The 22,019-nt window shown below is 43.9% G+C and overlaps 1 protein-coding gene across 1 annotated transcript; it reads right to left on the bottom strand.

Moving 5' to 3' along the window:
• Positions 1-12,124: 12,124 nt before the first annotated feature.
• On the bottom strand, positions 12,125-21,361 carry LOC104129006 (dual specificity protein phosphatase 13-like). Its single transcript, XM_009641866.1, has 3 exons — positions 21,171-21,361; positions 20,246-20,466; positions 12,125-12,339 (listed from the first exon to the last, which is right to left on the bottom strand). The coding sequence occupies exons 1-3, from the start codon at positions 21,359-21,361 to the stop codon at positions 12,125-12,127; spliced, it is 627 nt and encodes a 208-aa protein (XP_009640161.1).
• Positions 21,362-22,019: the final 658 nt, after the last annotated feature.

Raw genomic sequence — 22,019 nt, 5'->3', positions numbered from 1 at the left:
CTCTAGTCCAGCAAGTACTGAGAAATGAATGAGTTTGGCTGGCGCGTACATCAAAGGTCTTCACTTGTAATTTGCTTAAGAGATTAAAAATGAAATATGAGGGAATTATTGAGGAAGAGCAAGCTGCTGTTTTTTCCCCCTTGCAGCAGGAAAGAAGAACAATTGAGCTTCTATTCTGGCTGAAAGTGATTACTGAAAAGCTTTCTGACAACCTTGAGCAAAACAGCGGTTGCATCTTAATTTCAGTGACATCAAATAAGCATTTGATTTACTGAGACCCAACTGGACCTGTCCAGTGCCAAGGAGTGTCTTCGAGAAGCAAGCAAACTCGATAAAGCTCTTTCTTTACAGAACCACAATCTCTAACGCAATGCGTTGCCAGACCATGAAATGTGCTCTGCATTTTAGCTACCAGAAATGTTTTGCTTCAGAAATAAACTAACAAAACCTAGTGACAAACACTTGAAGCTTGCTACTTTTCCCTTTCCTGTCAAACATGATGATTCTTCAAGAGGCTGAGTAACCCCTAGGAAGGAGACATCGTTGTCAAGTCATTAAGCCATGGTTGAACTGGGAGATCTGAAGGTTTGATAACAACGGTGGTTGTCTGGGACAAAATGGACTATGAATGCTTTTGAGGTGAAGGAGGAGAGAACTGGTTTCCTGGAGCAGCTTCCAGTAGGAATGCAATGTGGGAAACCCTTATTTTAGGGTTTTGAAGAAAAATGGTGATGAATTTTTGAAAAGGATCCAGAGATGTTGGCAGAAGTCTAGATCGTATAAGTCTTCCCTTCACATGTCCCTTGCTGTTGCCAAGTCAGAGATTTTGTGGAATGACTTGGAGCTTCTGAATCAAATTCGGATACCTCAAAAAATAGCCTGGCCTTTTAAAGCTGGCACTGGAACTGATGGATGTTAGTCTACAACCTGTATGACCCAAAATGGAAGATGCTAACTGCAGATAATTTCCATGCTCATTTTGATCGTGATAGCATAAAATTTGTAGTATTTGCTGACTGTATATCCAACATGTGTTTTATCACCTTTTCTCCTTTTTACCACACAAACTCTTATTGAGTGTTCCTGGTCCACATCGTCTCATTTAGGTTGGGACTTTACCTGCCCTTTTATCTTCCAAAATGAGTAGTCCTAAAAAACCTTCTGGCTGTAACTTCATTGTACGTAGAACAGGAGGTCATCAGCCCACCTCACTTACTGTTTTATATCACTGAAGCACAGGGCAGGAGAGTAGCAAATGAGTGCATGTTTCCCAGTCAGAATTAATTAACTGCACTTGTGAGCATTGCTACTCTTAATTTTTATGCAGTGTTAAAATAGTCTCTTTTTGTAAAACCAGCCAGTCTCTTCCACACCATTCAGCCCATCCATATAAACACACTAGCACTGAGGGTTTTAAGGAAAGCTTTTAGCTTGACCCGTTGCTTTTCCATTAAGACTCCAAAGCACCCGCATTCCTCCAAGAATCCATTCAACACACTTTATTCCAGCTGTTACAGATGCTGATTTCAGTATGAATTATGAATTCAGTCCCCTACATTTTCCTAATTTACAGACAGTGAAGTGGCAGCCACTTGTTTTAAAAGAACATTCCTGTAGAGGATTTTTGTGTGAATGAAAATGCACTCAGAGTCACAACAGACCTGAGAAAACTGCCCTGTTCTAGAGAGGAGCGTGCAGAGAGGTGTCAGAAGATGCCCTGCCACCAGAAATGGAGTACCAGGGGACAGGGCTGGCCAGCAGGAGCCCCAGCTTGAGGAGTAAAAGCATGGGAAAGCTGGATGGGTGGTCAGTGAGAGGATTTTAAAAAAACGTATCCAGGAAAAGAGGACTTGAATCTGAGATGCAGAAATGAAATTTTTGAGAAAATTGAGCTATCAACAGGAGTTGCTGCCTATTGCAATTATAGCTCATTTACTATCAGAAAAGTAATATGTATAAACAGTGCATAAAGTTACTGCTAAGCATGTTTTTGAAATGTCTCAAATTTTTTAGTGATAGGAATAAGCCTGGTTTTAGAGAGAGAACTATGCTGGGGGGGGGGGGGCAATGGACAGGGACCTAAAGGAGGAAAAACTTGAAAGCAGAATACATCAAATATTGTTTCCTTGGAAACAAAAAGGAAGATTACATCACAGGGTTCAAGCCTATAAATAGAAACCTAGCAGTGCAGATGCAGAAGAAACTCTTGTTCCTAGAGGGAAAATTTAGAAATGAGGATGACCTCCCCTTAGACACTGCTGTCACAATGCAGTCAGCACAACCTGAGCTTGAGGACCAGCAGTAAATTTAGCTGATGGTATATGACAGTCTTCTCTCAATTAGCTGTAGCATTCAGCTCAGGGAACTCATTCAGCTGGTGAGAAGAGGTACAATTTTCAGGCTGCTATAAATACCGCCAGTGTCTCCAGAGCCCTGCTATGCTGCTGTGGCAGAAATTACGAAAAGTCTTCAGCCTGAACTCTAAATCCTTCAGGCAGCCATGACAGGGCAGTGAAAACCTCAAGCCCATATTAATGTTTGTGAGAAACAACCTGTGCAAAGCATCACTGTGCTCTGGTTCAGGCCTTTGGACAAGATGAGCTGCGGCTCACTGGGGTGGCTTGGGGTACCTGTTCTCCTCTGGTCCCCGCTACGTCATGCCCCCCTCTCCCTCCCTCTTTAGCCACCCCACGGTCATGCCACTGTTGTGCCTAGGGCCGAAGCATCCCTCCGTGCACCTGAGGAAGGTCTCAAGGGAAGCACAGAGGGATGGTGGCTCGGCACACGCCAGGCTGCCTGCCGCTCCAGCCCACTGCGAGCTCGTGGTCCCAGCTGGGTCATGGGGCCCATCTTGCATCCCACTAGCATTAAGTGTGGGTTGCAAGTGTTTTCTGTTTCTGAGTTGTCTTTCTTAATGCTATGAAATATTTATACCATTAGTTACTGAACCAAATAATGATGTTTTCATTCTTACAGATGGGTTCCTCTGGAGTACGCAGTGGTTCATCTTATAACCTTTACTTTTTAGTGACGTGTGACTTTCTCCTTGCTTTTACAGCCAAACTCTCATCAGAGTATGTGCATACAATGCTGCTAAAGGGATAGCTTCAAAATCAGGCAGTTCATGCATCTTATGGGCTAATGTAGCTAAATCTTCCTTCGAAAGACTAAAGCCTTGTATATAAATCATGTTATTATATGGTCTTTCCAGATGTTTAAAATAAAAATAAATAAGAAAATTTTAAAAATGGATTAGTTATAGCTCCATTAGTAAATGATTGCTTACAAATTGAGACACAGATTTGTTCCATCAGTTTGTATGTGATAACACAGGGCCTGGTCAAATTTCCGCTTTCTGGTGGGAATCATCTCAGTTTGAGGAGTTATCTTAGCGTGACTGACGGCTCACAAAGGGCTGTTCCTTCCCAAAGCTGATAGAGCAGGGCTTGGAGCTGCTGGTAAGTGAAGAGATTTGTTAAATGTCCCAATGTCATGGATGTTGATGATGCCGTATTGGGTATGTATGTATACATCCTTCCCTGGCACTGCTCATTTTAAGGCATAGCCAAGTAAATGAAACAGCATGTGCTCCCAGCTGCTTCGGCCCTAGGACACGGCTGGGGTGTACCAGGTGGCAGCACTCTAGTGCTCTCGTAGCTTTTTCCATGTCTCATAACATGGTACGTGCTCCTAAATCTACCAGAGAATCTCAGCTTTCCTTGGCAGGGGAGAGGAGGGGGAATATAATTTTATTGCCCTTGTCAAGAAAATAATGAAAACAATGAACCTTAAGATAAACAACAATAAAATCCTATGCTTTATAAAGACAGTCTCACAATGGGAAAGTGGGGGGATGTGATACAGGAGTTCTGAACATCTGGGGCTGGCAGAAACACAGTTCTTGCTTAGGTAGATAAAAGGGTGATTTGTATGTGTGTCTGAGTTTAGCTGTGATTCTGGATCCAAGGTTGCTATTACCATAATAAACTTTAAGATCCCAGGTCTGCAAGTGTCTAGTGCTAAGGGAAATTTAGACAAGATTTGACCCTGGTGGTTTGTGTCAATCTTCAGTTTAATTTTACATTTTAATTTGAAAGAATTGTAAGGGATTTGGCATACTACTTTTCATGGGAAAAGTGGTTGGGGTGGGGAGGGGATCCTGATGTGATGGTGCTTTCATTGACTTGCTTGGGTTTGCTGCTGTAATCTCTCGTTGCTGTGAGTCATCGTGCCTGCACAGTTTGCTTTTTTTCCAAAATGTCTGTTCCACATTGTGAGCTGGTAGTCCATGGTGCAATATTCTGTCAGCATCCCAGAAGTGCTCTTGCAGTACGTTGCATGGGATAACTACTAGAATATATGGAATTTCTAGTGTCCCATGATTTTCTTTTCCAAGAAACCCAAAACTTATTTCATTATTTTTTTAGCAAGCCGGCACCTTTCTTGGCAGGCAGGCATTTCTGAGCATGGGGATGACTGTTGTCGACATGACTGGCCTGAAAAAGATATATTAGTATTCATCTCTTGAAATGCTGTTGGATGACTGGCCAGACAGATTGCTATGGCACTGATACCTGACATCTGACCGAAAGGATCTGGGATAGCAGAGATGCCAGTAAGTTGATGTGTGTCTGTGGTGTGAGGCAGGATGGGTTAGAAGCTGTAGGACTTGCTGGAGATTGTAGTGATCGTAAAATCAGGGTGCAACCACATGGAGGCGTAGCTGGGTCTAAACGGGTTTGGGTTTTGTTTGTTGTTTTATTTTTTTTCTTCCATGAAAGACGTAAAAGACAGCAAGGTGAATTGAAGAATTGTGGGAATTGATGGAAAACAAGCTTGGTTGTGAAACTCTAAATACTCCTTTCTGTTATTGCCTTCTCCCAAGCACTCCCTAGCACCCTAATGAGCAACAGGCAGCTATACTGCCTGATCAGATGAGCTGTTTAAATTAAAGCCACTCTGTAGGACTAACGTGCATGCCGGGACTGTTTTCCTTGGTACAGTTTTCATTTCTTGTTATATTATGTCTCCTTTGATTAATTCAAATATGTAGGAAATGAAAAAGATGGTCAGTCTGACTTTTAATCAGTTGTGGGTTCCAGTTGAGTATCACCTAATTACATACGGACAATTAACAGTTGCATCTGAGAAATGTGTCACTTAGCCTTCAAATGTGCAGAGCATTCAAGGCTGGGATTTCCCCAGGAGAGCTGAGGAGAACAAGAGTGACGTCCCCTGGCCTGTGGTAGTTTTTGGTCCCCCCAGACAGGAGCTGCTGCACAGCCTCTCCCAGCAGCCGAGTGCTGCCTGGCAGGAGAAGGCATTTCTTCACAAGTGGAGATTTTTCTTTGGCAACAGTCTTGGCCAGGCAACATCTTCTGGTTATTCTTGACATCATCTTGTTGTTGGCCATTATAATGTGAACCCCTTAGAAATGTTCCCTGCGAGGGTGACCTGGCTAAATCACACATACTGGTATCTCCAGGTGTGGTCATAGTTGTGAAAGTTGTGGAGCTGATTGACAGTTATACATGCATGCACAGAGGATTAGAAATGCAAGTCAATGAAGAGAACAGAGAATAAAAAGTAAATTTAATTTCCCAAATATCCTTAGTTTGAATAGTCTCTGATAAAACGCTGTTTTCCTCTTGTGAGAATGGCAAAGAAAAGTGTATTTGAGTCCAGCCCTGGGATCCTGCTGTGTCCCTCTTGTGAATGAGTAATGAAAAGTGGCCATTCATTGCTGAATGATTATTTTTCCCCTTCAATGGAGTGATGGGGGGGGGGAACCCTCCAAAATCCAAGTCTTCTATGAGTCCAGCAGACTAAAAGCATCGTGAAACCTCTGGAGGGAAGTAAAAAGTTATGAATGGAGAATAAAATATTGGTGCAGAGCAAAAGGGCTGTTGTGTATAAAGAGCAGATGGGAAAACGTTGAGTTTGAAGTTTAAAAGACAAGGATCTGAATCTCATTCAGCTGAGCAGGGGGAAGTGGTTTGGGTTTCCTTTCCTTGGAGGTTGGCTCCATTTGATGAATTGTCGAGATGTGCTATAAATGTTTAAGATTTATAGGAGAGGCTCCAAGTAATACTAATGAACCACTAAAAATAGATATGATAGGAAAATATAAACTGACAAACAGATCATCCAACATAACAATAACTTCATAATCACGCAACTGTTGCCAACTGAAGATGGGAGACATGGCATGAAAATGAGCTTTTGTTTTCCACATCTGAAAGTTAAAGGAGACGGAGTGGAAACAGATGTTCTCCAAAACAATATGTCAGAATAACTCTAGTAACAGCCAATTGTCACCAGAGCTGAGCAAATAATTCCTTGCTCGCTCTTCACTGGCTGATGGCTTTCCAATGATGGGTGGGGATTTTGTAAAGAACCCATTTATTTATTTATTTATTGTGAGCAACCTAAATGGTTTTAGTGGAAAAGTTATCAGTGTCTCACTTCTTCCAGTTCCGTGCTCCTCAGGTTTTTGGAACTTTTGTCCAAAAACTGTTGGTCCCCCAAAAACAATCTTAAGGGCTTTGCAAATCATGTTGATTATAGGAATGGGATGTTCACAAAAATCTGATATTTAATGTTAGATGAATTGATGAATTATAATTATTATTGAATTAGGAGGAATTAGATTAATTAGATGCTTTGTTTACATAGAAAGGGGCTTGTAGAGTGGCAACTGTCTTTCAGAAGAGTTTTACGCTGGGAATAATCGCAAGAGTGGATCTTGTCTACTACTGAGCAATGATGGCAGAGCTGTTGAGCTTTCATTTTCAGGCTCTGTCTGCCAGACACCTACAGAAGAGAAACATTTGCGTCGGTTGGTGATACGTGGACAGCCAGAGGGATCAGAGATCCTTCACGCAGCTACAAAGCTTGGTCTGTGCTGGGTGCCTGCTGAATGCACTCAAGATCTTTGTGGCCATGAGGACTGTGGTGACAAGCAGGATCAGGCTGCAGCAACGGGATGACCCTATCCCTTGATAAATGGCATTTTGCGTGAGGGGAGGCTCTGCCCACATCTTGGGCAACAGACAGATCAGAAGGGTGAGCCAAGTCCTAGACCTGCTTTTGAATTTTACCTGAAGCTTAGTAACTGATGTTTTTGTCAGCTGGCTGGGTTTTTACTCTGCAGATTTTCTGTTTGTACTACTATGAAAATATTTTTATTTGCAATGGTTTTTCCGTTGGGAGATGCTTTGTCTCCAGGGTAACTTCCCTGAGAGTGGTTTTAAAAGTTAGTCTGTGGAAAGTACTGCATCTTGTTTTGTAGTCTTCAAATGCCCCTTTAGACAGTAATAAAAGACATTATTCTTTTTCTGATGCTATTTTTGCCTTGACTTGGCACCTTCTTATTGTCTGAAAAGTGAGCAGAGCCACGCAGGTGTACTCAAGGATTTGATAAAGACAACGTGGGCTTCACTGTAACTTAGTGAGAAATCAAGTGAGAAAACACTAGATGGGACATGGCATGGCAACATCATGAGATGTGCTGTGTGACAGGGTGGAGGATGGCTACTGCCAGAGAAGGAAGGAAAAGAACAGTTTTTTAGAGGTTGAGACAAAGATAAAGTTGCTCAAACAGCAGGGTTGTTGAGCATGAAGATGACGGAAGGATGTTATGGAGGCAGAAGCAGGGGGAGGAGAGACAGAGCCAGATCCTTAGCTAACATCGCTGGGTATTTTTAGGAGTGCTTCCTGAGAGTGCTTTCTGTATATAAACAGAGGAGGTTCCAGGAGGCAGCAGTGAGGGGGAGCGATGTAACTCAATGATACTTGTACCACAAATAGTACATTGCAAAGAGCAAATTGTTTGACTTTATTAAACTGCAGCCTCCTGCAAGAGATCAAGGGTCTAGTTTCTAAGGAAAATAATTGTAGCCTAAAGAAAACTTAACTGTTGAAAGCCTCACAGGTCCTAGATTCCTGTTTGACTTGGCTTCAGGAGCTGCATAGACTCTGAACCTCAGACTATGAAGTAAATTTGCAAAGTACAAGCTATTTTGAAGCCCCTCTCCACAGTAACACATAGCTCAGCCTTGTTATTAGGCAAATACAAGCCATGAAAAATAAGGGGAGGAGGATATCGTCTGGCAAGTGGACTTGACAGCGCTTTGCAATTCTGGAGGGGGTAGCAGGAGCTGGGAAGATCTGATCTTGGCATTATGAAGAACAAAGTCACCTGGTCCTGGTGGGCAGTGCCGAAGTTAAAGCAGGAGTGGGAGCCACTGGTTAAAGTGGAACAGCCCAGTGTAATGCAGAACAAGGGGATCTGCCTGTGAGACTGCCCAGCTCCATCCTTGCCTACGGGCGCTGAGTGTTACTTTGGGTGCTGTACCCAAAGAGCAGTCGTGTGTGTGCTGAAGGCCATGAACAAAAGGGTTACTTTAGAGTGTGGTCAACTTAGGCCTGTCTAGTGGCTTGTTACTCAACCCTGACGAGTTAGTCTTGGTCATGCTTAGTTTTTTAGTTTTGTGGCCTATTCTGGTAACAGTTCAGATTTTTTTTTTTTTTTTTGTAAGAGAAAAAGGGGAAAAGCTATGACTTAAGAAGGTCCCATAGGAGGGCTGTCCCTGCTGCAGCAACCCCAAAGCTACCTGTGCAAGGAGGCCTGAACTAATGTACCTGCAAGAAAAAGGCTGACACTCTTAGCTGTCACCACTACACAGGGTGTATACCTGGGCAATATCCTGGCTGGCACTTCTTTCCATGGGAAACCTGTCCTTGGCAGCATCTCCTTCCATGCAACTTGTTGAAAATTTCTGTCCTCTCTTCCCTTGGCTCTTTGCAGAATAGATTTATGGTCCCACTTTCCTTTTACAAATAAAACCCTAAGTGCAAATCCAAAGGATAAATAACGCAGTGCAGACATGCCCGCAGCAATATTCTCCGTATTTATCATTGCTGAAAGTCTGGGAGGAAAAGCTGGTGAAGGCAAGATATCTTCTGTGAGAAAACTATTCTCATGATTTCGTGCCAATTCTGGAGGCTGGAGAGCAATCTCGTTGTGCTTTTCCCCAAACACCCTGCTGCAGCTCAGGCAAACTCCAGGTGCCTTGTCTGTGAGAAGGGGCGAAGACGCCCACCGTCCCTCGCAGGCTTCTGTGCGGGAAGTATCCTGGCTCCGCCGCAGTCCTGGAGCTGGCTCCTTTGTAAGCAGGCAGAACAGATAGGCAACTGTACATAAACCTCAGCGCTTGCTGTGTACTGGGTAGGAAGTAGGCATGGGAAAGATGGCAGTTTCAGTGCTGCTCTGTCCACTAATAGGTCTGAATTTGCCTTTCTGATCACTTCCACCCTGCCTCCACTCTCAGCTGACGTTGCTTTTGGCAGGCAATGTTTTGCTGGGGCGGCGGGCGAGTGCGGTTCCAGCGCCATACCTCCGCAGCAGGGTGAGAGGGGCTTCATCCCCCGGACTTGCCAGCAGCAACGTTGAGAGCTGCTCGCCAGGCCCGAGTGCCGCCGCCTTCTCAAGGATGGCGGTGGTGGGAAGAACCTATTCCTTGTTGCTCAGGCTGAGCTGGCAGCTTGCAAAGAGCTAGCAACTGGAAACTGTAGCACAAGATACACCTGGAACCGCCCCCAATATTGTTTTAATTTTCTTTGTCTTGATTCCAGCTGTAATTTTAAGAGACTTTGCCTTAAGTAAGCACAGGGGCTGTAAGCCACCTCGGTGTGCAGCACATGTGGGTCAGCGATGAGCACCGCCTAATTGTCACCGACTACTGAGCCTGCACCCGCGCCCCTGCAGGGCCACCTCCGTGCTGCTGCAGCCCGCCCGGCTGAGGGCAGGTAACGGTGGGTACTGGCATCTGCTGGAGGGTGGAGAAACTGCAAGGAGATGGGGGCACCTGCCTCCCACTGCCTGAACTTTGCAAAGTGCTGGAACCAGCCCAGGCTCTTCTAGAAAGGGAATTTTATGTCTTGGGGTTGGATGGCTACTTTATTGGGTTTGGGTCAGTGTTTTGGCCTCTTGTTCTTCGTTGTTTGGCTGTTGGTTGGGTTGGGTTGGTGTTTTGTTTTGTGTGGGTTTTTTTTTTTTTTTTTTCAGAGAAGAGGAAGTCTCCGCTATACACCTGTAACAGTGACATCCAGCCAGCAGCCCAGCTTTGCCAGTGCCCTGGTTTTCTTGGCGGGCTGCAGCTCCAGCCGGACTTACAGCTCCCAGCTGCAAGGCATGCATGGCAGGGGAATCCATGGGTGTCCCTGGCCAGCTGAAATAGCCCCGCAATGGCTAACAGGTCTCAGCTGGGGTAAATTTAGGCTCACTCAGAGAAGTTGTTCACTTTAAATTCCACCCTGCAACCACAGATGTTTCCAGATGTGCAACTTGCTGGGAATTATGACCTGTCCTGATGGGCTCAATGCACAGAGATTTTGGATCGTTGTGTTTCATACGCTCCTTGCACTTTAATATAGTGCCATTTGGCTTGGCATAGGCTGAGTTACAGAGACTGGACGGGAGTGCTTAGCAAGGCAACTGAAAAGACTACTCACAAAACAGCTTCAGCATGGTCTGTAATAAAAAAGGATCCCCAGACAGACCGAGGTGGAGGAGACCCAAATGCCAGGAGTGGTTCAGCCACCATGCTCACTGAAATCCAATCTTCTTGCCGTGGCAGCCAGTAAGAGGCCTGTGAAAGCTGTAACTTCACTGATTTTTCCATCATTAGCTATGACCTCCCTTCTGGCCGCTTACTTCAGTCTCAAAGGATGGGACCCTTTCTGGAGGGAATACCCATCTCTCTGTTCCCTGAGAGGAAATTAGTCCATAGCATTGCTTGTGCTTTACTTACTATGTTTATAAAAGTGGGAACACCACCTGATTTTCTCTACTGGCTCTGCAGGGAATTAATGTTTCCATATTGCATTATGAAAAATGCAGTGGAAGTGTGCTATGCTCAGTTAATTTTTTTTAATGTATGGAGGCAAAAGAAACTTCAGTTCAGAATGAGTATATGCTTCTCTTTCTATTCAACATCCATAGTGCTATAAATACAAACTGCAGGGTACTTTCAGAACTGCAAGCCTTTAAGACCTCTCAAGAGAAAACATCACACCAAATTAATCTGCCGTCAAGTGGAAATTCTATATTGTTTGCATTTGCCAATGTTCTGTATGTGGCTGTAATTGCACTGAAGCAAATATCTGCTTCGAGTTCTTCACAAGATTAAATGTGGCCAATTGGGCGTAAAAGAGTAATCGAAATGCAGAGCTGCTGCTTTGGATTTATTAGAGGCATTGCTCATTTTTGCTCTGACACGATGATACTAGGTTCCGGCTTTCTGTTAAAACACGGAAATTTAGGGAACGTGATTTGGAGTGCTGGGTTGCAAGCCAAGAGGAGGAGGTTTCTCTCTGGCACTGCTGCCACCCCTTAGTGCATCAGCGGGCAGCGTGCCCCGAGTGTGCCCCTTGCCTTACGCGTGCCCCGGGGTACAGCGTCTGGCTGAGGCCTCTAGTATTGGCTCCTGAGACTTTCACGGTCTTTCTGAGTTCTGCGTGTTTGCCATAGATTTGAAGCTGAAAGGACTTGTGCAGGTCCCAGCAAGAGCTTCCATGGCTCGTAAGAGAGAGCGTATGAGGTCTGAGCTGGGTCCTGACGAGTGTCGCCATGTCAGACTAAAGGAGCCTGTCAGCTTGCAAAACCTGAAGTCTCGCCCTATGCCAGCTGGATGTGAAATGTTGTAAGAGTTGCTTAAAAATCTCATGGTTTCTTTTTCTTTTTACTAGTTTAGCTGTTTTCCCTCTTGCCATATAAATGCAATTATAAGCAAGTAAAAAGTATTTTTTCAAGTTGACTGTGCCGCCTTTTAAATTCTGCATGAAAAACCAACTGCTCCCTATGCCCTGCCCAACAGGTAGTTAAATAAACAGGCCCGGGTGAGCAAAACTGCCGGTTTGAATCCTTCTTTATTTAATTTTCTTTCAATTAGTGGGCTTATCCAAAAAATACATACTGAACTCCTACTAGCTTGCTTATGTGCAGCTATTTCCCAAGGAGTTTCTCAGTGCAGCTACAGAGCAGTCCTGACAGCATCCTTGCACGGTCATTGGTGAGGGCAGCATCTCTTGGTCCAGTGCTGGGAGACATGCCCCCTTGGCACTAGTAGGCCTCTGCTCCTCTGCCTTTCCCTCTTCCTAACTGGAGGTCCAACTCCCGAAGCTGCTTGAGGAAGCCAGAGTTGGGGCAGATCCCTCTGTGTGAGCGTACGGTCTGGATTGCGTCAGCGAGGGACATATTTTCACAGATCATTAAGAAAGCGAGGACAAGAGTTGCAGATCGGCTGATTCCCATTGCACAGTGAACTAGTACTTTGCCTGGAAAAAAAAGGAGAGAGAGATGCAATTGTGCCAGGAGGCCAAATGGTGCAGTTCATCATGCTGGAGTGGAGATGGAAGTGGTGCTGACACTGGGGCTGAGCAAGCAGGGTGTGCTCAGCCCTGCAGAGCAGACCTGGTGCAGGGCTGGTTGGGGAGCAAGGGGGTTTTTAATGGCTGGGGACAGAAAACTCATAATTACATTGCAGGAGCCATGATTGTGCTTGTTTGGGCTTAGCTGTCAGCCTGGTGGCATGCCCTTAGCTCCCTTCCCCAGCTTGTTGTCCATGGTGTCCCTGCTTGCTCACACGTGGTTTTGGGAGTGATGTACTTGCTGGCGAAGCTTCAAGTCTTCATATGTGAAGGCCATGCTATGGGAAGTAGCCTTGGTGGGTTGCTTACTACCAGAGGGCCTGGAAACTTGGGATTTCAAATGTGCAATGCTCAGGAGTGCTCGCTTTTGTTATAAGAAGGCTCCTGGTTTTCCACAAGGTCTTTTTTTGTTCTTTGCTTAGGGCAGTAACAGTTTCTGAAGGTGCTGACTGCTGCCCAGACCTTGTTGGAAGTGTGTTGGAAAATGGGTGTTACCAATAAGAACAGCGGGCTGTTTGTACATGTTCTTTGCACCAGCTTACTTGTATTTTTTTTTTTTTTTTTTTGTTACTTCTGTAGCCTACCCTGTACATCTATAGTTACTGTTCTTCCCTAATGCCTTCGCCTTCTCTCTGTCTTGGGTGGTCACTAGAAAAATGGTTTATGAAATGTTTTGAGTTCCCCAGAGATTTCAATGTGAGGTGTGCATCTTCATTAAGAGTTCATTAAGAGTAATATTGTGAGTCCTTCCGTGTTGCTGTAAGCAAGCCTCAGGGAAGACCTTCCAGAGATCCAGCTCCCTCCTTCCCTCTGCTCTGCTTTAGGTTTCTCTGCTGTGATCACTAATGGAAGCAGCCAGAGAAATACAATTCTGTATCATGACCTGCTTCCCAGGTTTCTAATGTGTGTCTTTGACCCATGCTGGAAGGAGATAAGACCCATTTAAAAAAAACCAAAAAAGTTTATGTGAAATTAAAAGAAATTTTGTCAAAAGGATTGCTTTCAGATGGAAAAAATCAAGCCTGTAGTCCTTTCCCTCTGGATGTGAGCAAAGAGCTCATTCTGGAATCTGAAAACCTACATCTTGTAGACATTTTAAAATGCTTCAACTTTCACAAAAATGGTATCATTTGATGAGAAAATTTTAATTGGAAAAAAAACAGTTCTGTTGTTCTACTCAATTATTGCCATGCCTTAAAGTTTTCAAACTCTTGTCCTTTGCTGCAGCCAGATTTAGCCTTTTCACAGAGACCATGGCTCAGCAATTGGGCATTACTGAAGTAACCAGTGATTAGAATCAGATTTGAGCTTCTGACCACCTAATGGATGGCTCTGTCTCCCATTAAGGCAGCTAAAAAGATGTTGTAATTTTATCATTAAAATTTCAGAACACTTCTTCACTGGAAATCTTCATAAGTTTGAAATGAAATGTTGTCTGCATTTTTTTATTTTAATTTTTTTAGACTGCCACATTTGTAGCTTCTTGTTTACTAATTGTACAGCTCTACAAAAATGCAACTTAACAACAATACAATTTCTATGCAGAAAAAGATGAAAATCAGTAAAAACAATCCCATGTTGCTTTTTTTTCCTTTGGAGATGGAATAAAGTAACTCAGATGCTGCTTCTCTGTAAAATGTAAGGAGGGGTAGAAAGAACGGACAGCTTTTCAGGGCTGGTTCCTTGTTCTGTTTGTGCTTACAGCATGTTAATTTCTCCATTACCAGGGAGCAAGATAAAAATATCCTCGTTGGATGATGAGCCTAGATCCAGCCAAAAACCTCAGACTGATTGCCCGCATCTCCCTGGGTGTTAATTCTGGGTACTTTGTGCACAGCTTTTCATCTTAAATCCCATTTTGTTTGTGACAGAGTATTTATTTAGCAACCGTTCCCGTTCTGACTAATGATGATGGCATAGCCACATGCTCGGAGTGTGCGAGCATGTGTTGTAAAAACCTGCTCCGGCCAGCAGGTTGAGAGAAGTGTTGAATTCCACAATGTATGTGACACAGCCACCTTTCATTATCCTGGCATGAGAAATCTGAGCTCTGACCTAAAGATAGACATGTCTTCAGCAGAAATAAAGGCACAAATATAGTCTCCAAGGAAGCCGTGAAAACAGCTCTGGTGACAGCAGACTTGGACTGGGCATCGAAACCTTGGGGGGAAGGAAGAGGTTTTTCCAACGTAATGTCAGTTTTGCAGAATTAGACTATCAAGTGGTTTCTATTTGTGTTTTCCCATTCAGATACAGCTTCGCAGAATTTATTGAGATACTGATGCCATCATTCAAGTTAAATTACATCTCTCTGTCAAGTCCATTAACTCCATGGGAATTCTTGGAAGTGAAGTCCTACTTCTTGTGGGAATATGGAGAAATGCTTTGCACCCCTGCTAAAAGATAATGCTAATTTGAATTTTCCCTAGACTTTTTTTCAGTGTGCTTCACTATCATTAGCCTTCACAGCAACATTGTGGGATGCATATGCTGTATTATGCTCCCCAGAGGAGGCATTTCAGACCTAAATAACCCATGTCTGGGATTTTTCAGAGGGACATAAAGGAGTCAGGAGCACAATTTCTCTTTGAGAAATACCACGAATAGCGCTAAGTCCAGAAAGTCTTTGGAAAATCCATGCTTCAGTATTTTGCAGTAGGCCTAACTGCAATGTAATGGCAGGGACTGGGGAAATCCAGACACTGACCCTAAGGTACACCCCCGATAACAGAAGCCAAGGAACAGTATGTTCTGAAAAATTTTTTTGGAAGCAGAACCTCTTTCTTTTTTTTTTTTTTTTTTCTAAAAACTTCTAAGCTACCAGCACTCTACAAGTAAAGGAAAAAGAAATTATATTTATGGTTTCAGCTGTACCAGGCAGGGAAAAAAACAAACAAAAAACAACCAAAAAGAGATGGCCTCAATGTTGGATTTGATTAAATAAAACTAAATATTTTGAAATTCAATCTAAATTTGGCCAGAAAATGGATGGGGGACAGAAGACTTGGTGTTCTGAACCTAATTTCTCAAAAATTGCTCTTGGGTCCATTATTTTTTCCACCCAGATGGAGCCTTCTGCTTTGGAAAATGCTCAGCCCCACCTGCGGTCTGGAACTGAAGACGGAGCTGAGCATAGGTATGGATGCTGCCATTAAATACTGCCTGGCGTGTTTTGCTAGGGGCACAGAAAGCTGGACAAATTCCAGCCTCCTGCTTGTACAGGCTGCCTCTCCTCTGTTTTGTATCTAACTCTGTGTCTGAGGGGAGAAGGTGGCGAGTAAGAACACACTGAATTTTCTTCCCTACTTATCTGCACTTCAAAAGAGTCCTCCTAGATCAGCAGCTAGCTTTAGAAGGTGTCTCAGCAAAAACCTGGACAAGCCCCAGCTGTTGACCTTGGACCTAATCTGCACGGCTCTCTAACACACTCGTCCCCCCGAGGACGCAGGTAGAGTCTCTCTTTTACGTGTGCAATATCTATTCCACATTGTTAGCCTTTGTTTCACCACGCACAGAGGTTATGATAAATGCTGGTACACTGACAATAAAATGACTGTTTGTTGCAGATAAATCAGTCATGTGAAATGATTTAATTAACCTAAAATTGCTCTAATGAAAGCAGATTTGAATTTACTATGTGATTATTTGTAGCAAACAAATTGAATGTTAAACTTGAGTCAGGAAACAAAAACTGTGTTGCTCTTTGGTTCTGTTTCCAGGCTCAGACCCTTGTGTCTCAGCAGTAGCTGTATATGGGTTAGGTGACTCTCTGAACCCACCAGGACATACTGCATTTGAATAGCACCTCAAGCACGCCTGCACCATGTGGGCTGACTGCAGGGGTCTTGGTAACGGCGCGTTGCATCAGCCTCTCATGGGAGGCAGCCGAGATGCACCAAGGCTTGGATTCCCTGGCGGCTGCTGGACCACAGCCTGGGAAAGCAGTGGTCACAGAGGCAGTTGTGGTGCGTGCCCCTGTCATGGGGTGGGCAAGGAGGTTATAACCAGATCTTTTGTACCGAAGAATCCACGCACAAGCCAACACCCTCCAAATCTGCCTTCCCCGCCCCTGTTTGTTTTAACATCCAATGCAAAGAGAAGTTGGACCAATCCCACATTAGAGGGCCATGTTGCAACCTTCTCTCTGAGCGTGTAACAGGATCCCGTAGGAATAATGGGATTAACTGAGGAGAAGTGGGGGCACTTAGCTTCTGGCGTTATTAAATCTTGCAATCCTTATTTGAAATGTTGCACCGCACATCTCAAGCTACTTTTTGCAGAGGCAGACAATAACTGTCATCTGGCTGGGATTTGTGCAGAACAATAACACTTGGTTTTTAACAACGGATTATGGATATTATATCCAGCTCATGCCTGCTGTAACTCTACTGACATCAAAGGGTTTGCACTAGGGATAAAGTTTGCACATTCAACTTTGTTGGCCAAATTCAAGTTGGGAAATTCAATGTTGTTGAACAAATTAGTCATTAAAACACATAATATCTTATTGTCCTTTTGCTACTCATCATTAACTGAGCTAAATGTCCTGAACTAGCCCTTGCTTTCTTGCAGGATGGATTCAATTTGGCTTAAGACCAGGCTTCAGACAGTCACCCGGAGTGAACGCCCAGCTGCCCTCGCTCCATTGAATCCAGCAGAATTATGCTGCTCACCAGGAGGGGAGCTCAGCTGGGCTAGTGGGCCCCAGGGTCTATTCCCACTCCACCATGGTTTTTTCATCTCCTGTTATGTTCTAGCCCCTGTCCTGTAGCCAGGTGCAGAATCAATTGTCTATTTCTTGATTAATCAAGCGTCTGTCTTGTCACAGCTGAAAATAGCAAGAAGCCTACAGAGAGCTCTAAATTGGTGGTGCGTCCCTTCTTCCCACAGCTCCTGGATCAGGTAAGGGTTGTCATCTGCCGGAGAGTGGGAGGTGGAACTGTTGTATGTAATGCACCTACGGCAGAGTCAAGAGAGAGAACCCTTTTCTCCTAAGTTAAGCTTCTTTCATAACCACCACCACTGAGAAGAAGGCAGGAGAGAGAGCCTAGCTTTTCGTTTGCTCCAGTGAAGTGGAAGAAGGGAAATGCCTTTCAAAGGGTTTGCCGTTTCGGGAAGTTAATGGGTGATTTAAACCTGCCTGTTTTAAACATGTTCGGAGGTCAATAAAAGGAGAAGCTTTCTACTTGAGAATCTTTCTCTCTGCATGGTCTGTTCATGGCATGCTTTCATCTGTTCAAGTTCTCGTTCCCGCCCGCTTCTGCTAGCCTTTACCAAACCCTGTTGATTTAAGCTTAGGTTTACTGCACTCCAGAAAAATGTTAATTGTACAGCTGGCCATGCAAAGGGGCAAGATTGATATTCAGGGTGTTGCCCCTTGAGTGTGAGCATGAGGGAGAAGGCCAGTACTTCCCTGACACCATGTTTTTTCCCTGCAGAAGCAGATCATGCATCTGCTTGCTCTTGGCTAAGCCTTCCCAAACAGCTCTATTACGTGGGCAAAGGACCAGCAGGGCTGTGCTGAAGGAATGGCAGCCAAGGTGGCAGGGTTCATACAATAACGTTGATATGGCATGGCTGCAATAGTAGCGCCTGTATTTCTTAATCTGTAGGACAAAGATGATGAAGGACATCACTCAGGGTGTGATGCAGCCATTGACCGCTGTGAGAGGAGTAGCTCCCCGTTAGCACTACGTGAGTGCTTCCTTTTGCTCATGCTCTGGCATCCAGGTTTGAAGAAATTGCCTTAAAAATAAATTCCTTACATCACCAAAGACATATTCTGTTCAGCTAAGGTAGAAATCTGGAATAAATCTGACCATGCTGTTTTCTGGACTTCTGGTGTAAAGCATCAGAATTTTTCTTCAAGCATGATGGGAGTAACAGTTCTTACCTAATTCTAATGAGTGTTTGATTCTTAGTTTTAAATATGTTTGTGCATCATATAGCCTTAACTTTGACTTATGCTCCCAGGTGAAAAAGATAATTTAATTCCATTAAAAAAAAAAAAAAAGATGTGGAATTTGCTTGTAATAGTTAAGCAGCAGTCTTAAATGACTTCTCAATCAAACAGAAGTACCTCATTACATCCTGAGTTTAATATGAACAGGCCTCTTGTCACCTGGTATAATTTTTTGTTCAACATCACTGCTTATAACAAATGCCGTTTTTCCTCTTCTTCTAAATGATGTGAGTAACAATCCTCTCCCTGTCTCATCCCTGCACAGGTTATGGGTATTTAGCTGCTAAATCTCTGTACCTCAGGAAATTATGCTTCCAGAACATCTTGTTTATATATTTTCTAAACTGTTGCACTTTCCTTAAAATGATGAATGTCAGCAACAGCTGGACTGTGTATGATTGAATTTCACCTTGTCTCCATTCCCAGAACCCTGCTTCCATATGGAGTTCAGTAAAGCAATATCTAAAAGCATGGGAGTAGGGATAAATATGCACTCTAGACATGATGAGTTCATTGTGTTTGCCTGGAGCCCTAACTTGTTCTGCATTCATAACTTGCAGTATTTGGGCGTGCATCTTGCAAAGCACTGGTTTTGTTTGCTTTTGTGGCCACCACAATTCATATGTTCTTTTCTGTCTTTTTGTCAATTGATGTGGAACTTTTTTTTTTTTTCTTTTTTTTTTTTTTTTTTTTTTTTTTTTTTTTTTTTTACACAGGCACCAAAAGATTTTTGGATCTTACCTTTGTCTGGAGCACCGCCAATAATTACTTCAATTGCAAATAGCGTATGCTGTTATAGAAATGGGTGCAGATCCAAATTCCCCAAATATGTTAGTGCTTTTGAAATCCAAATGTAGCCCTCAGTTTCACAAAGGCAAATACTTTCTAACAGGATAGATCAAGCCCTTGAAACAGCAGTAAACACTAAGGTATCTAGCACAGAGGCACTCTATTTTCAGCTACTGTGTCTCCCTTTCCTATGGTGTAGATCAGATCTACTAGCTGTGTATGATTAAGCTGGGTATTTAGTATTTTAAGACCCTCATTGATACTAAAGCTCACCATGATGCAAGCAAACCAGTTTGCTGAGTGTTTAACTGTTCTCGTAATAAATCACTTACTAAATCACTTACTTTTGAGTGGGTACATGTACGGTTTTGTGGCACGGTGGAGACTTGCTTTTGTGAAGGTTTGTCCTTAACAGTAATGATCCCCCACTAGCCCCAGGCCTCTGGCATTGTACCTGGCCTGGGTTTAGTGAGTCTAAGGATTTTGCAGGTTATCTTCGTGTTTCAAGGTTGTAATCCTTCTAGCAGCAGCATGGCGTTATCTCCCAGCTGGTGGTGTTGCTCAGGTTCTCTTCTACAGAACTGCTTCCAAGCAAGTTCTTTCCTATCCTGTGTTTGTAGGACTTGCACAGACTGTAGCGTTATAGTTGATTCTCCTTACTCAAATATGATGCTTGCCCTTGTCTTTTTACCCTATCCCAGCTTTTATTTTAAACCTCATCACTAATTTGAAAAGATCAAGTATACGTGCCTCCTCCCAGGTCAGTGTGTCCCTATAGGTAATAAGGGATACTTGCTATTTTGCCTTTTGCTGATGAATAGCACTAGGCATAGGGAGAATCCCCTTGAAAGCCTGTTCAGTGCATCATTCCCCATTTCAGGGGAACAGGGGAACTCCCACTCACTGTGGGATTCAGGAGGCAGGCGTGATGCTACTTGGTTTGGGTATCTCCTTTCTTGGCCACATCTGCAGATAGTTGGTTTATACCAAATACTGTTTGATAACTTGCCCTGCTCGGCTCCTATGCAGAAGGTATGCAACATGCACAGACAGTCTAGTTACCTCTTGGGGAATTCAGTGCTGCTCTTATGTATCGAGCAACTGGGTAGAAGTAAATGCTGAGATCAAAGTTTGGGTTGTCCTCTGCTTCTACTCCATAGTAATCCACAAGCAGGTCTTTGTAGAACTTGGGTCCGGTGTCAATGTGAAATCGCCCGGCAGCAGCATTCACAACATGGGAGATGCCCATTCGGCTGAGCTGCGCTTTGTCACGAGCAACATACCTGGAAGAAGGATGGGGAGTTACGTTCGCCTGCTGCATGACAGCGCAGGGGAGAACATGCTGCTGATGGTGCAGTTTGTTAAAACTGTATGAAGTTGTAGCGGCTATTTTCTGACAGGTTGATCAGGTACAAAGTATCTACCAAAATGCTTCAAGACAGAAGTGCCTCATTAAGAAACTGACTTAAGTTTCCTGCATTTTTTTCCCCCAAACATCAGTTTAGGTTCTTCTTCTCAACTGACAAAAAAATAAAAAGGTGGTGGTGATGATATTTCTGCACAAGCCAAGAGTATTCTGGTTTGGTTTCTCACCAAGTCACCTCTGCTGAGCACCCATCAGTTCAGGGGACTGGTACTATCTGGCAATGTGAGGAGAACATGAGGTTGATCCTGTTTTACCTGGCTCTGGCGTGACCACCTGCAGTACCGATGCCACGGACACCCCAGGTTGTTTCAGTGTGGGACTCCTGTACTAATGTGGGAGGAGAAATCAGGAGGGGGCATATTCTTTTGGGATACCTAGGATGCCTTTTCTTTATGCAACAGCATCCTAAGTACAGTTCAGCCTTGCTCAACACTTAGGCTTACTGTGAGGCATGAAATTAGTGCCTAGCACACTCTTAAAATAAAGAGTAGATGATTTCAGGGGGTATAGGGTGAGGGCTAAGAGTTGCATTAACATCTTCAATGCTTCCCTTTCTCTTACAGGTCTCCCACGTAAAGGTTTGGCCAGACTTCATCCACGTGCCCTGTGGGGGGTGCACGTGTCCAGAGCAGGCGCCGCAGCTCCTCCAGGGACGGTGTTTCTGCACTGCTCTGGATGCAAGGCGTCCGGCTGGAGGTACTTCTTATCTTGGGGCGCAGTAAGTCCCTGCTGCACAGGGAGTCCCAGGCCATCCTGAAAGGTGGAGGGCAGACATTCACCACCAGCCAGAGACGTTTCTGAGGTCTCCCGCTCTTCTTCTCACCCTCCCTTGTCCCCTCAACAAAGCTTGCCCATAGTTACAGTAGTAAGCTCTTCGGGGCAGAAATTGTCTTTTTCTCATCCATTTATGTACTTATCACAGCAGAGGCTGTGACTGGACTTGGGAATACTGTTGCAGTCTACACAATAGTCCAGTGGCTCCCATAGTCCCATGCTGTGCTTCACACAATGATTTTGAAGCCTGTGCTTCTTAAATAGAGTTTTGTATTATTATGGCAAATTGGAAGCTAAAGCTCTTTCAAACTACTAGGCTCAAGGCCTCAGCAGGCTTATTTGACCTGACTGCTCAACCCTTCTTTCTAGGTATGTCAAACAGTTGATTAAAACTTCATGATTATATTTTGAAAGGGTTTTTTCATAGTAGTATGAATTTTCCCACTTCCTATTTGGAATTCTAGACACTGTTACTACCGCAGTGAAACAGCCCGGTCCTTGCTATGCCAACACGAGAGTTCTGCTTTTGAATGGAAAGAGGCAATGCTATGGAAAAGGTGTTGGGTAAATGTACCTACGCAGTGGATATAGAAACAAGTTACTAATTTTGTAGGCTAGCTTTTCCTTTAACCACGT

This window comes from Egretta garzetta, unplaced genomic scaffold (genome assembly GCF_000687185.1).
Source record: "Egretta garzetta isolate BGI_Z169 unplaced genomic scaffold, ASM68718v1 scaffold56, whole genome shotgun sequence".
In the NCBI taxonomy this organism is placed as follows: domain Eukaryota; kingdom Metazoa; phylum Chordata; class Aves; order Pelecaniformes; family Ardeidae; genus Egretta; species Egretta garzetta.
This window is presented reverse-complemented; position numbering and strand designations above follow the sequence as displayed.

Coding starts and splice junctions, on each gene's coding strand:
- LOC104129006 (XM_009641866.1), bottom strand. CDS start 21,361: ATGGCCTGGGACTCCCTGTGCAGCAGGGACTTACTGCGCCCCAAGATA. Junction 20,467..21,170: donor AACCTTTACGTGGGAGACCT/GTAAGAGAAAGG, acceptor TCCTTCTTCCAG/GTATGTTGCTCGTGACAAAG. Junction 12,340..20,245: donor AGCACTGAATTCCCCAAGAG/GTAACTAGACTG, acceptor TTTTTTTTCCAG/GCAAAGTACTAGTTCACTGT.